An 11649-nucleotide genomic window follows, 5' to 3' on the forward strand; every position below is an offset into this window, starting at 1 on the left:
GATCAATCACAGCCACACATATGAAACACACAAGGATGGAAATTGTACTAGCTAGCTTAGCTATATATGCATAATTGTTGGATTTCAGATGCAAATTTTCAAGTACATAAAATTAAGAAAGAGAATTCAATGGTGGATAATCAAGGTTGAGGATTGACAGAAGAGAGAGAGCATGCTAGGCTAGAGGTAGAAAAGAGGCATTTTATATGAGAAAGATATAAAGCAATCCTCGCTTTATAATAACCTTGCCTGCAGTTTAATAATCTTATTTGCTCTGGGGTTTTGTTCATTCTCCATGATAATCAGAGGAGGTTTTCCGACGCCGCTCATTGTGTCCAGCTAAACGCCTCCGACAACTCCTTTTATTATCATCAAACTCTGATAGGCTATGGAACCTGTAAACGCACCATTAATTCAGTGGATTTATGAGTCACAATATATGGTAATTAAACCACTTCTTTTTCTTCTTCTTCTTCTTCTTCTTCTCTCTTTTTCTTTTTTGGGGTAAAAGGTTTTCTCTCCTTCATCTTGTTTTTCTCTTTTTCTTTAGCTATTTTCTCTGCACTGCATATATACTTAACTACATGATTCTGTATATAAGTAATTATGCAGTTAGATGGGCCCTTTATATGATATGATCTATATACTGATGAAGTATAAGAATGGTACAAAAAAGATGAGCTACATTGATAGAAACTAAGGCAAGAAATCAAAACAGAAAAAACAAAAGAAAGTAAGGCAGAAAGGGAGAGAGAAAAGAAAAAGGCTTAGAGCTAGTGAGACATGACATGAAATTGTAAGTATGGGGTTCATGGTGTGCCCCCTTCTCAACGCCATTCAACAAGTTTTCATACTAATTGCGTGATTTATTATAGCTCACATCAACTATATATCCTTTTGGAAAAACCCAACTATATCACACCCTTTGTTTTGAAAAGACTTTAGGGTAAGATATAGAAGGACGTACGAAAAATGAATTATCAAGATGAGGGAAAAAATTACCAAACATTTTACCCATCAAAAAAGAGATTAATGTATTTTGCTTGATGAGTCATGCACCAATTAATGCAATAACAAAAATAAGATGAAACTTGCGAAAATGGTTTGATGGGTTTTCTAAATGTTCAATTAAAATGCAATTTCACTTAAGCACTAGATATCTTTTGTTCTATGAGCATGAAGCAAGAAGTTAGCTCCACAAGAAAAGACATGTGGTAAGAAATTGAGCAGTGTTAAGTTTAGGGTTTGTTAATTGGCTAACCTGCTACATTGCTGGCAGAAGCGCTGTTGAACTCCACCTACACGCACTGCCGGAGCCTTGGCATGAACACCGCAGACCTTATGGCGGCGATAGTATTGCTTTGCATCACTCAAGTCAGCATTGCAATCATCTGCTTGACAAGATGGCCTTGGCATAGACCCTCCTGCACCAGATCCTCTCTTGCTAGGAGTAGTAGTTGCACTGTTCACCATCAACACTCTTTTCCTCCTCTCATCCTCACCGTACACTAGTGATGATTTGTTAGTATCTGCATCATCATCCTCCTCCTCCTGCTCTTCTTCTTCATCCTCCTCCTCCTCCTCCTCTTCCTCCATCTTGTAGTTCAAGCTCCTCTTCCCATGAGCTCTGTTTGATTCCATTTTGGAGAAAATTAGGAGAGAAGGCAAGAAATAATGAGAGAGAAAAAGAGATGGAAGAGTCAAAGAAGAAGAAGACTAAGACTAAAACATTCATATAGGAAAGGGTTTGGGAAAAGAAAGAGATTTATGTGTGAGGACCACAAGTTCCAAATGTTCTCTTGTCACCACAAGGATAACAGTGAATGGTAGCTAGAAGCCTAGAAAAGCCAAAGCTAAGCTCATTTCCTCCAACAAAACCACATCATCGTGTACATGATGTGTACAGCTACAACAACCCAACAACAGGCACCAACTCTTTTACTATAACTTTAATTCACATAGACATATTCACATGGTGGCTATTGCACTATCTAATTCGTTTTGAGGATAGGTTTTCTGTCTAATCCAATCATGGAGCAAAGGGAATTAATTTGATTTATAGGGAGATTCTCCAACAAGTATTTAAGTTAATAATTTTTTACATATTTCTAATCTCGATTGTTGAAATACATTCATTAGATGTGTTGATAGATTTAATATGCAACATACATACATGCAATCCAACAATCGAGATTAGAAATATATAATCAATATCCTTAATCTAAAATACTTATTGGAGAATTTTGCTTGATTTACATATCTGTCATTTTACTAGAAACCTGAAACCGGATAAGCCAGTCAGTTAGTCAAGCATATAAATATATAGGGTTAGGTCTAGGTGTGTGTATATATATATATATTTCCAAGGCAAGAAAGAAATGCAGTTGAGGCTTTGTCCTTATAATAGTTGCAGTCCTTTTCTTGAGAGCGCGACTATTCCTTCATCCACAATGTATTATTGGAAAGTGAAAGGTGAAAAGAAAACCCTACCTATATGGTCCAATGATGGAACGAGAGAGCCCTATCATGCTACGACACATATGGTACTATTATCTATTATTTCATGTCCTTGAATCTCATATTTGTTGGCCCTTCTTTCCTTTCCTTTGTTTTTACACTAACATTATGGTGTTAGCCAACTGGTTTGTAGCAAACAAAGTGGCCAATTTCTGTTACCAATTTATGTCAATTGTTGCTAGCAAGCAGCTTGGACCACACGTTGCCATTTATAAATATTGGTCCCCATTTGTACGACCCAATACAAGAGCTACCTCTAGCATGTTTTTTTCTGCAACATAGAAAGCATGCATGGTTTAAATTACCAATTAATGAACTATTATCCCAAGTTTTAATTACTAATTAGTATGAAAGTTCAATGTATATATAAACAGAGTTTGGAATTTGAAAACTCTGAAAGTGGGATGTGAAATAAAAGTCAGTGAAGTTATCGAGTTGGGAAAAAGTTGTTGCCATAAGGTAGACGTAAATAATTGAGTAGAATCTAGTGGAGGAGCCTTTTGAAGAAAGGACAGCATGCATCATGGTTTCACGCATCTTATCAGGAGGCCACAACTTTCTATCTAGGGAAAAAAATTTATATGTTCCAAGATGGGACATGTGGAAATATTCTATACAAAAATTACTCGTATTTAAGACGGTAAATTAGTTCTAAACAATAGTTGGAGTTCGAGTTCGACTCGCATTTGGCTCGTTTTGTCTACAAATAAGCCGAGCTGAGTTCGAGCTTGAAAAAATCATTTGAGCCAAACTTAAGAACTTTGGCATTCGATCTGGCTCGGCTCATCCCAGAATTTGATTTTGGTTTTGGTCTCATTCATGTATATATTAGCACTCATGCACTAGAAGAAACTTGAAGCCCTAATATTGGCCAGCTAATCCACTAGATACATGACCAAAGCCTTGCAACAGTACTAGCGAAAATCATTTTCACGTATATATTAGTTTGCATGTATTTGTGTGCGCGGCTATGAAATGAAATCTCCATGATCATTTATATGTCTTGAATTTTTCCAATTCCGGACTACTTATGCCTTTCCTAACATAAACGGAACAAAAGAATATAAGAGATTGATCATCATCACCAGTTGATTTCAATATCCATTCATTCCCTCTCACTCTACCGATTCACGACTTCCCTCAATCCAAATAACATGCGAGAGGTTTTTAAGCATTGAACCAAGTTTTGGGTCTGTGCATCTAGCTTTTAGCTAGGCTGGGTTTTATATAAGTTGGACCGTGGCTGCCGCGTTCTTTGGAGACCCTCTGCCTTCACTTTTTTCAGGCCCATCGTAATTTTTAATGGCCCGATGGGCTAATTGTTTTGTTTTATGCATTGGGCCTCACTCTTCCTACCAAAAATAAGTTTTTTGGTCGTTATTTAAGGAAAAAAAATGAAGCAATAAACGAGAACTGGACCCTTATCATTAGGGCCTCGTTTGGTTTATAGAACGAATTTGAGGAGAAATCATTTCTCATGTCATTTCCTAAAGGATAGGAAATGGAAGTTTCATTTCCCATGTTTGGTAATGCTGGGAAAATAATCAGGAAATATCACTTTATTTCCTTTCCCATGTTTGTTTTGAGTATGAATGGAAAACAAAGTTTGTATAAATTTTCAATTATACCCACATTAAATCAAATAAAAAAAAAGAATGCATTTAATGATATATTGTAATTCTAAATTGTTAATGGGGACAAGGTGGTCATGAAAAATGTTTATTTAATATTGGCTCATTTTCTCAAACTTTCTAATGATAAGGGAAACAAAACCCAAGTTGGGAGAATGACTTCATTTTCCCCCCTACTTTCCCATGGGCCAGGCAACGATTTCCCAAGACTGGACTTACCAAAGATGGGAAAGTAATTGACTTCCCATTCCCAAGTCTCTTTTCCCATGAATCAAACGGAGCCTAAGGGTCTTATAAGTGAGAGAGACTTTCATGTAACGAGGATAACACTTTTTGGTATCCTCAGCCAATAGCATAATAAAACACGAGATAACTTTTTTATGTATTATTACATTATTGACCGAAAATAGCAAAACAATGTTATTCCCTTATAAAGAAGTTTTTCTGCTTGTAAAGACACACGAATTGATTGCTTCTACTTAGGGATTGGGGTGGAGGGGACCACCAATATGGACTACAATGGTAGAGTAATTGGCTTGATTTTTGGCTTTTCTTAGAGTGATTGGAGTTTTAAGCAAACAAAATATTATTTGACACCTCACCATATACGACTAAATTAAGGTCCACAACTTTGCATATCATGAAGATTGAAGATTGAAGAGAGGGTTAATCAGTAGATCGACTAAACCTAGGTCTAGGTTTGGCACCTCTCTCTAATCATAATTACTTTCAAAGCCATGCAGCACAGCACATATCCACTAATTACATTTCACCACATATTAATTAAATATCACCAATGCCCATGAATTGAGGAAAAAAATTTGAGGGATGGGTGGGGTGAAACACCTTTGAAGTACTTATCAAAATCATATGTCACTAATTATTTCCCCATTTTAGAACAAAGTCAAGCCACAATAATAATGAAATTGAAGTATAGGCTAAATAGCCGAACAAACACATGCGTAATCATATATTGGGCCAAACCCAATATGGGTTTATTAATTTCCAAAACCAGCACTAAAAGTAGGTTGAATTGTAGTCACTAAAAATCAGTGGGGTATAGTTTAGTTGATTGAGATATTCCACCTCCACTCATTTAGTCAAAGGTTTGAAACCCCAAGCACCCAATGAATTCAGATCAATTCAACTCGTTGTTGCATTTGATCACTAGAGAAGTTGTATCATATTCAGCACCTTAGTTGCTCTGTACTTGTTTTTGTTTATCTTATTAATAAAATACTATCGCTCTACTTTTATAAAAAATATATATATATATTTATGTAAATCCCCTCTCCTAATCGCTTGTATTAAAATAAAATAAAAAATTCATAGGCGCTAAAAATAAATGTTTTGTCGTTCAAGTTCCTTAACAAGCACTATTGATAATGGACATAAGAGTTTAAGCAACAACGTAATCAAATCAGTGTAAGATTACCAAACCACATTATAATTAATTATGAAGGAATGATAATTTATGTGCATGCTCGAATAAAAATATATAGGATGAGAAACATGACCTGTTGACAGCTTGTTATACAATGAGTGATTCACCCTTCTCACTACCATTATATATGCTAGCTCTTAATTAGTATTTTTTTCATTCCGACAATTATACTATAAATTATCATCATCACAACTAATTTATATTTTCAGAAAGTGGAAGCAACCTCCATCAACATCGCTCTCTCCCCCTAATCCCATGTCCATTTACATGGATTTGAGGCTACCAACGTGCAACATGTGGAATTTTAGTATCTCTCTTTATAAAATAAATCAGTGTCAACGGGATTTAGCCTAGTGAAAAAAGGATTTGATTTGCAGACTAGAGATTTCATGTTTGAATCTCGACGGTATCATAGTTGTGTGTATTTGTGTGAAATTCTCTCTCTCCTTTAATTTAGACTATCGCTTGTACTAAAAAATAAAAAAATTAAAAAAAATGTTTTAAGGGCACACCCAATTAGACAATTGTCCTTATTAATCCCCAACATTCTCAAGGCCCCACGGGACGGGCGGCATGAAACTTCCATACTCAATTAAGTCCTTCCTCAGCTGAATTAAATTATAACATAAGCTTGGTATTAGATTCTCTAATGATATGGTTCAATTAACCAGAAATTTATGCTACGGCAGCCGCATGCTGGTGGGGTTATGGCCCATTTAGAACCGCAGAACATTATTGACATACCAAAATTCCAAATCAACAGGATGGGTAAAATCAAGCTGAATGAATGAATGAGTGAGATGCTTAACGTCTTAATGGGAATAATTATATCCCATAATCACCAACTTTATGAGTATAAATATAGAACCACATGCTGTTGCATGAGCATTATTTATTTAATTTCTGCACAGATTTTTTTTTTTTTTTGGGGGTAAATATCACGAGACACACCTATATATCCTTTTATTATCACTAATGGAATTGCGATTGTGATTGGGTGAGCCAAAGAGTATGCCGACTTTATTATAACTTTGCCTGCCTCCTCATTTCCTCACATTTTCATTACATGCATGACACATCAATTATGGTAAATTAGCACACAGCAGGTACATGCATGCATGATGGATAAGTCACCAAATGGAATACGTCGTTCTAGAAAGCTACCATTCGCATTCTTCCTCCTGCCAGTGCCACTGTGCCACTGTGCCACACATCATAAGATTCCATGTATGGTATATCTCTAGATGAACAGTTAAATTCCACAAAATTGAAGTTCAAATAGGGAAATTTTGTTATATGTTCTGGATACACTAAGTGCTCATATGTATATAAATGGCTTGACCAGAAAGAAAAGAAAATGGATGGGGAGTGAGATGTTTGTCTGGACATGGTCATGGTGCATGGCAAATTGGCAATGGTGATGGGTACAGTTGGGTTGGCTTGGATCAGAGATGGTCCCCGTAATCCCCAATCTCTTTCTCTTCTATTGCTTTCTCTCCTCCCCACATTATTAGAAATTCATGAAAATTGAAATTAGAGGAGGGAGGGAGGGAGGGAGGCTTTCCTTTTCTTGACTTTTTAACGTGCGCGTTGGGTTTCTTTCATGTTTTTCCAAATTGGAATCTCTTGTGTTGTCCGATGGTGGTGGTGGTGGTGGTCACTGCCTCATCACTGCTCAGTGACAATGCCTGCGTAGGCCCCACCCTCACCCTCCACGTCTCTCCCCCTACTTTGACTACTCAAATCAAACCCACTCTCCTCTTTCCTTCCAGTCCTATATATACATATATATATATATATATATATATATATATATATATTTATATATCTATACAATTGACCTATATGAGTGGCCCTCTAATTGTCCATGAGGTCCAGCTACCACCACCATCATCATCATCATAATTCAAACTATTCACAAACACTACCAAATTAATTAAGATAATGTTCAGTTTTGGATAACCATTGGGTGGGCTGGGTGGGTTCAAATTTGGCTAATTAGTTTAAGTTGCACATTCCCTTTAGAAAACCTACATAATATAGGGTGTTAATAAATAAATTAAACTCAAGTTGTAGGATCTATCTAAATCACCCGAACATGCTATACCTATATATATATATTGGTTTCCCAGATTACTTTAATTCTGCTGCTCAGTAGTCAATAGTCTTACACCTGCTGCTGATAGAATTAATAATATCTGATCTCAATCTAGTAAAGACCAACATGCATGATAGATAGTAATATTTTTTTAATGACCAAATTAAAGGTTTAAGTAACAGTGTAACGGGCAGAGAGAGAGAGAGAGAGAGAGAGAGAGAGAGAGAGGGAAGAATAATGATGGGTTGTAGGGAAGGAGGAGAAGATCCCTTGGGACACTACAAAATCCGTTTGTTCCCCAAACGTCTATGCTTTTGTGTGTTACTTTTTTTATTTTCCATTTCTCTCTTTTTCTCTTTACCAGCTCATGAGCTGCCCACCACATGCTTCTGCTTCTGCTTCCGCCTGCACTATGCTTTGGTTTTCCACCCTCTCTCTCTCTCTCTCTCTCTCTCTTTGTGACACCATTAACGGTTTTTTTTTTCCTTTTTTTTGGTCTCTGTAATATATTGCCAAACTGGGAGGGGGGGTGGTAGAGAGAGGAACAAGAAGTGCAAGGTACAGCAAGAGCCCTCGAGAATAAAGCGTGGTGGTCTTTCTTTGTTGTGTGCTTTGAGTAGTCTGGGATGTAGACAGCCACATGGTGCCCTCTCTTGTCTCTTTCTCTTTGGAATTTTCACCCTTCCCTATTTCAAATGAATATTTCCCTCCTTCATGCATACATATATCTTGTACTTATTATATACACCCTTCTTCTTTGTTTACATGTTGGTCGGTTAGGTTGGTCCGAGCAGTGAATCCGCTTCTTGCACTCAAATGCGAATTTCTCTTCTTATAAATTAGATTAATTTAAAATCCGTTGTTATTTTATTACTTCTGTACTATTAGCAAAGTCATGCTTAAGCCTAATGTGGAGAAAGATGTTAACATTGATTATACATGCAAATACCTAATTGCAAAAACATGCGTCTACGAGTACTTTTCTATTACAAAATCAATAACATATTTACAAGCTCGTTTTCATGTTGTTGAGAAATCATTTTCCACAATATGGTGTCCCGTCAAATTAATAATTACATGATTCAATTTGGATGATTAGATATTGTTGTGGAAATGGGGATATGTAACATGTTGATACATGGGAGCTGAGGGCCAGCCATATGTACTATATATATATATATAGTGTATATATAATATATAATAATTTATTAATTAGGTGCCACAGCCACACAACAATCAACGTGGTGGTGACCCCATAATTAAATAAGTAAAGTAAAAGAAAACAAAAAAGAGGAAGTGGGATTTGCTGTGAAGACTGCATCGAATATTGGGCTCTAGGGATTCCCTCTATACTTATCTAATTTACTTGCTGCTACTATCTCTATGCAAAATTAAGGAATGTATGTTATGTTGTTAATCATATAGGAATGTGTAGTCGTAGCTAGTCTCTCACTCATGTTATTAATTCTCTCTCTCTCTCTCTCTCTCTTTCTTGAACCTCCCAAAGATTCATTTCTAATGCTACATTATCTCCCTGTCCGCTTCTCGGATTTCGAATGCCCTCAATATTCTTCCCCATTAAAATAATCGGCCTTCTCAAAATCGATTTTAGACCTCTACAACCCCATCACGTGAAAATTAGATTCAAAGTAATTAACCCTTAATTAACTAATTACAACTAGTTAATTAATTTCTTCTCTCATGTAATCACACGACTTGGTCATTCTCTCTCTCTCTCTCTCTCTCTCTCTCTCTCTCTCTCTCTCTCTCATAGTCATAATATTTCAACCCCATCAAGAAAGACTCACGTCGCCACCTGCTCTTTGTCTGCTTACTCTTTGTTTCAACGATTCCTTCTCAAACAGAAACATGTTGAGCAACTGTGATCATGAGAAGATGGTACTCATCTCTTCAACTACTAACGAATGGCCACAGGTTCACCTCTCTCTCTCTCTCTCTCTCAATTTCAATTATTAGACAAAACATGACAACTTTTGTTGCTTAGCTCTTGGAAGAGAATATTTATCCTGTGTTGTTCTTTTTACCCTAACACCACTGCCTAAACCCTCTTTCTTTCCTTTTTCCTTTCACAAAAAAATTCTGTAGATGCAGCAGCAGCAAGATAATATTCAAATCGATGATCACCATCAAAAGGGCTTGAACAATAACATGCCCTCATCAACATCATCACCAGCTACTCGGATAATGGAGAAACCAGGCCAAGAGCAGCTCCAACTACAGCAACAAGCCCTCAAGTGTCCACGCTGCGATTCATCAAACACCAAGTTTTGCTACTATAACAACTACAGCTTGTCTCAGCCAAGGCACTTCTGCAAGGCCTGCAAGCGCTACTGGACCAGAGGGGGGACTCTCAGGAACGTTCCGGTCGGCGGTGGGTGTAGAAAGAACAAGCGTGTGAAGAGGCCTGGCTCATCATCGTCATCAACCATGGATGGAGCTTCTTCTTCTTCTTCTTCAGTTCCTAGCAACACTGCTAACAATAATAATAGTAATTCAAACCCTCCTTCACAACCATCCCAGATAGATCAGATAAACCCACTGTTTTATGGGTTGCCTAGTAACCCTTTTATGGACAGTCCAAGTTCCGCTTCTGGGTTTGATCTTCATCAGTTGAATCATCATCATGCTCAGCTGGGATTAGGGTTTTCATCAGCAGGTACTTTCATGTCTGGTGATAATTATCGAAACAGGTTTAATCCCACATCGAATTCATCACTTCCTTCTTCCAATTATAGCTCCATTTTTAGTACTTCTGCATCTACTACCACCACCACTCCAACTATGGCTTCTGTGCTTGCTTCTAAGTTCCTCAATGGGGGTAGTTTTAAAGATATTCAAGCTAGAGGGCCTAATCATCACCAGTATTTCCAGTCCTTGCTACCCTTTGAAGACCTTCATATAGCAGCCGGCAATACCGGTGAGGCTGGTGGTGCCGCGAAAGATGTGAAAGTTGAAGATCAGGCTGGCCAGAACAGGTTGGAGTGGAATAATAATAGCAACAACAATAATGTGAATGCTAATATGAATTGCCAGAATCAGATGACAGAGCAAATGGGGCTCTCGGATCCCAGTCTCTACTGGAGCTCAACGACTCTTGGTGCTAATTGGCATGATCCCTCAAATCTTGGGTCCTCAGTCTCTTCTCTGATCTAGCAAAAGCCAAATTCATCAACATCATCATTTTTCAATTTCATCATTATCTCAAGTGATTTTGGTTCTTTCTTAGCTTTAGGTTTTCTTAGTTGGTTGGTAATTGGTTTTTATTACTGGGTGTGGGTTTCAAAAAAGTTGAAGAAAAAGAAAAAAAGAAGAAGTCTAGGGTATAGTTTCATAATATTATTGAAGCGAGGACGGCAGGAGCTGGGATCGGAGTGTTCATGTCAGCAGCAATTAGAGAATTAATCAGCCTCTTGATCAGTTTTATTAATCAAGGTTGAGAGCCCCCCACCAAAATTGCGCTGAGAGGAACCTCGGATCTTCTTCGTCTCACTGCCTCGAATATCAACTATATATCATCAAGATCATGACTAGAGAGCTTCTTCTAGTGCAGTAAGTTGGTGTGTTTGTTTTGTATATGTATATATAATATGCATGACACTGTTTCCTAATTCTCGTATGTATTTGTTATTAGCTAGGTTGGGGGTGGTGGTTTTACTTGTGTTATCAGGAAGGAGAGGAATGAACTAATAATTTATTTTTAATTTCTTACTTCGTTCTTGGGGATGGGATGGGTGTGTTTAGAGGGAGGGGGGAAATGGGGTTAATTGGGTATAATGGTATACAAGAGAAGAGATGGGAGACAATTGTTATTGCAATGTGGGTACGTAATTAATTTATATATATATGTTGGTTTTGTTTAAAATATATGTCTTTTCTTCGACTTGATTAGTTTCTGCCATTTTCATTGTAGTTGATGTTACTGGTTTTGAATTTTGGAT

At 37.2% G+C, this 11649-nt stretch overlaps 2 protein-coding genes across 3 annotated transcripts; one reads left to right on the forward strand and one right to left on the reverse strand.

Moving 5' to 3' along the window:
• Positions 1 to 36: 36 nt before the first annotated feature.
• On the reverse strand, positions 37 to 1743 carry SPL3 (squamosa promoter binding protein-like 3). 2 transcript variants are annotated; one of them, XM_021970153.2, is made up of 2 exons: positions 1262 to 1727; positions 37 to 395 (listed from the first exon to the last, which is right to left on the reverse strand). In XM_021970153.2, the coding sequence occupies exons 1-2, from the start codon at positions 1639 to 1641 to the stop codon at positions 287 to 289; spliced, it is 489 nt and encodes a 162-aa protein (XP_021825845.1). In that variant the 5' UTR covers positions 1642 to 1727; the 3' UTR covers positions 37 to 286. The 2 variants fall into 2 exon arrangements, with proteins under 2 accessions (XP_021825845.1, XP_088107597.1); XM_088251471.1 differs by lacking the exon at positions 37 to 395 and adding an exon at positions 402 to 564 and having other exon boundaries at positions 1262 to 1743.
• Positions 1744 to 9468: 7725 nt separating this feature from the next.
• Positions 9469 to 11419, forward strand: LOC110766722 (dof zinc finger protein DOF1.4-like). Its single transcript, XM_021970088.2, has 2 exons — positions 9469 to 9625; positions 9797 to 11419. The coding sequence occupies exons 1-2, from the start codon at positions 9560 to 9562 to the stop codon at positions 10862 to 10864; spliced, it is 1134 nt and encodes a 377-aa protein (XP_021825780.1). The 5' UTR covers positions 9469 to 9559; the 3' UTR covers positions 10865 to 11419.
• Positions 11420 to 11649: the final 230 nt, after the last annotated feature.

Source organism: Prunus avium, chromosome 4 (genome assembly GCF_965620075.1).
Source record: "Prunus avium chromosome 4, drPruAviu1.hap1.1, whole genome shotgun sequence".
Taxonomy (NCBI): domain Eukaryota; kingdom Viridiplantae; phylum Streptophyta; class Magnoliopsida; order Rosales; family Rosaceae; genus Prunus; species Prunus avium.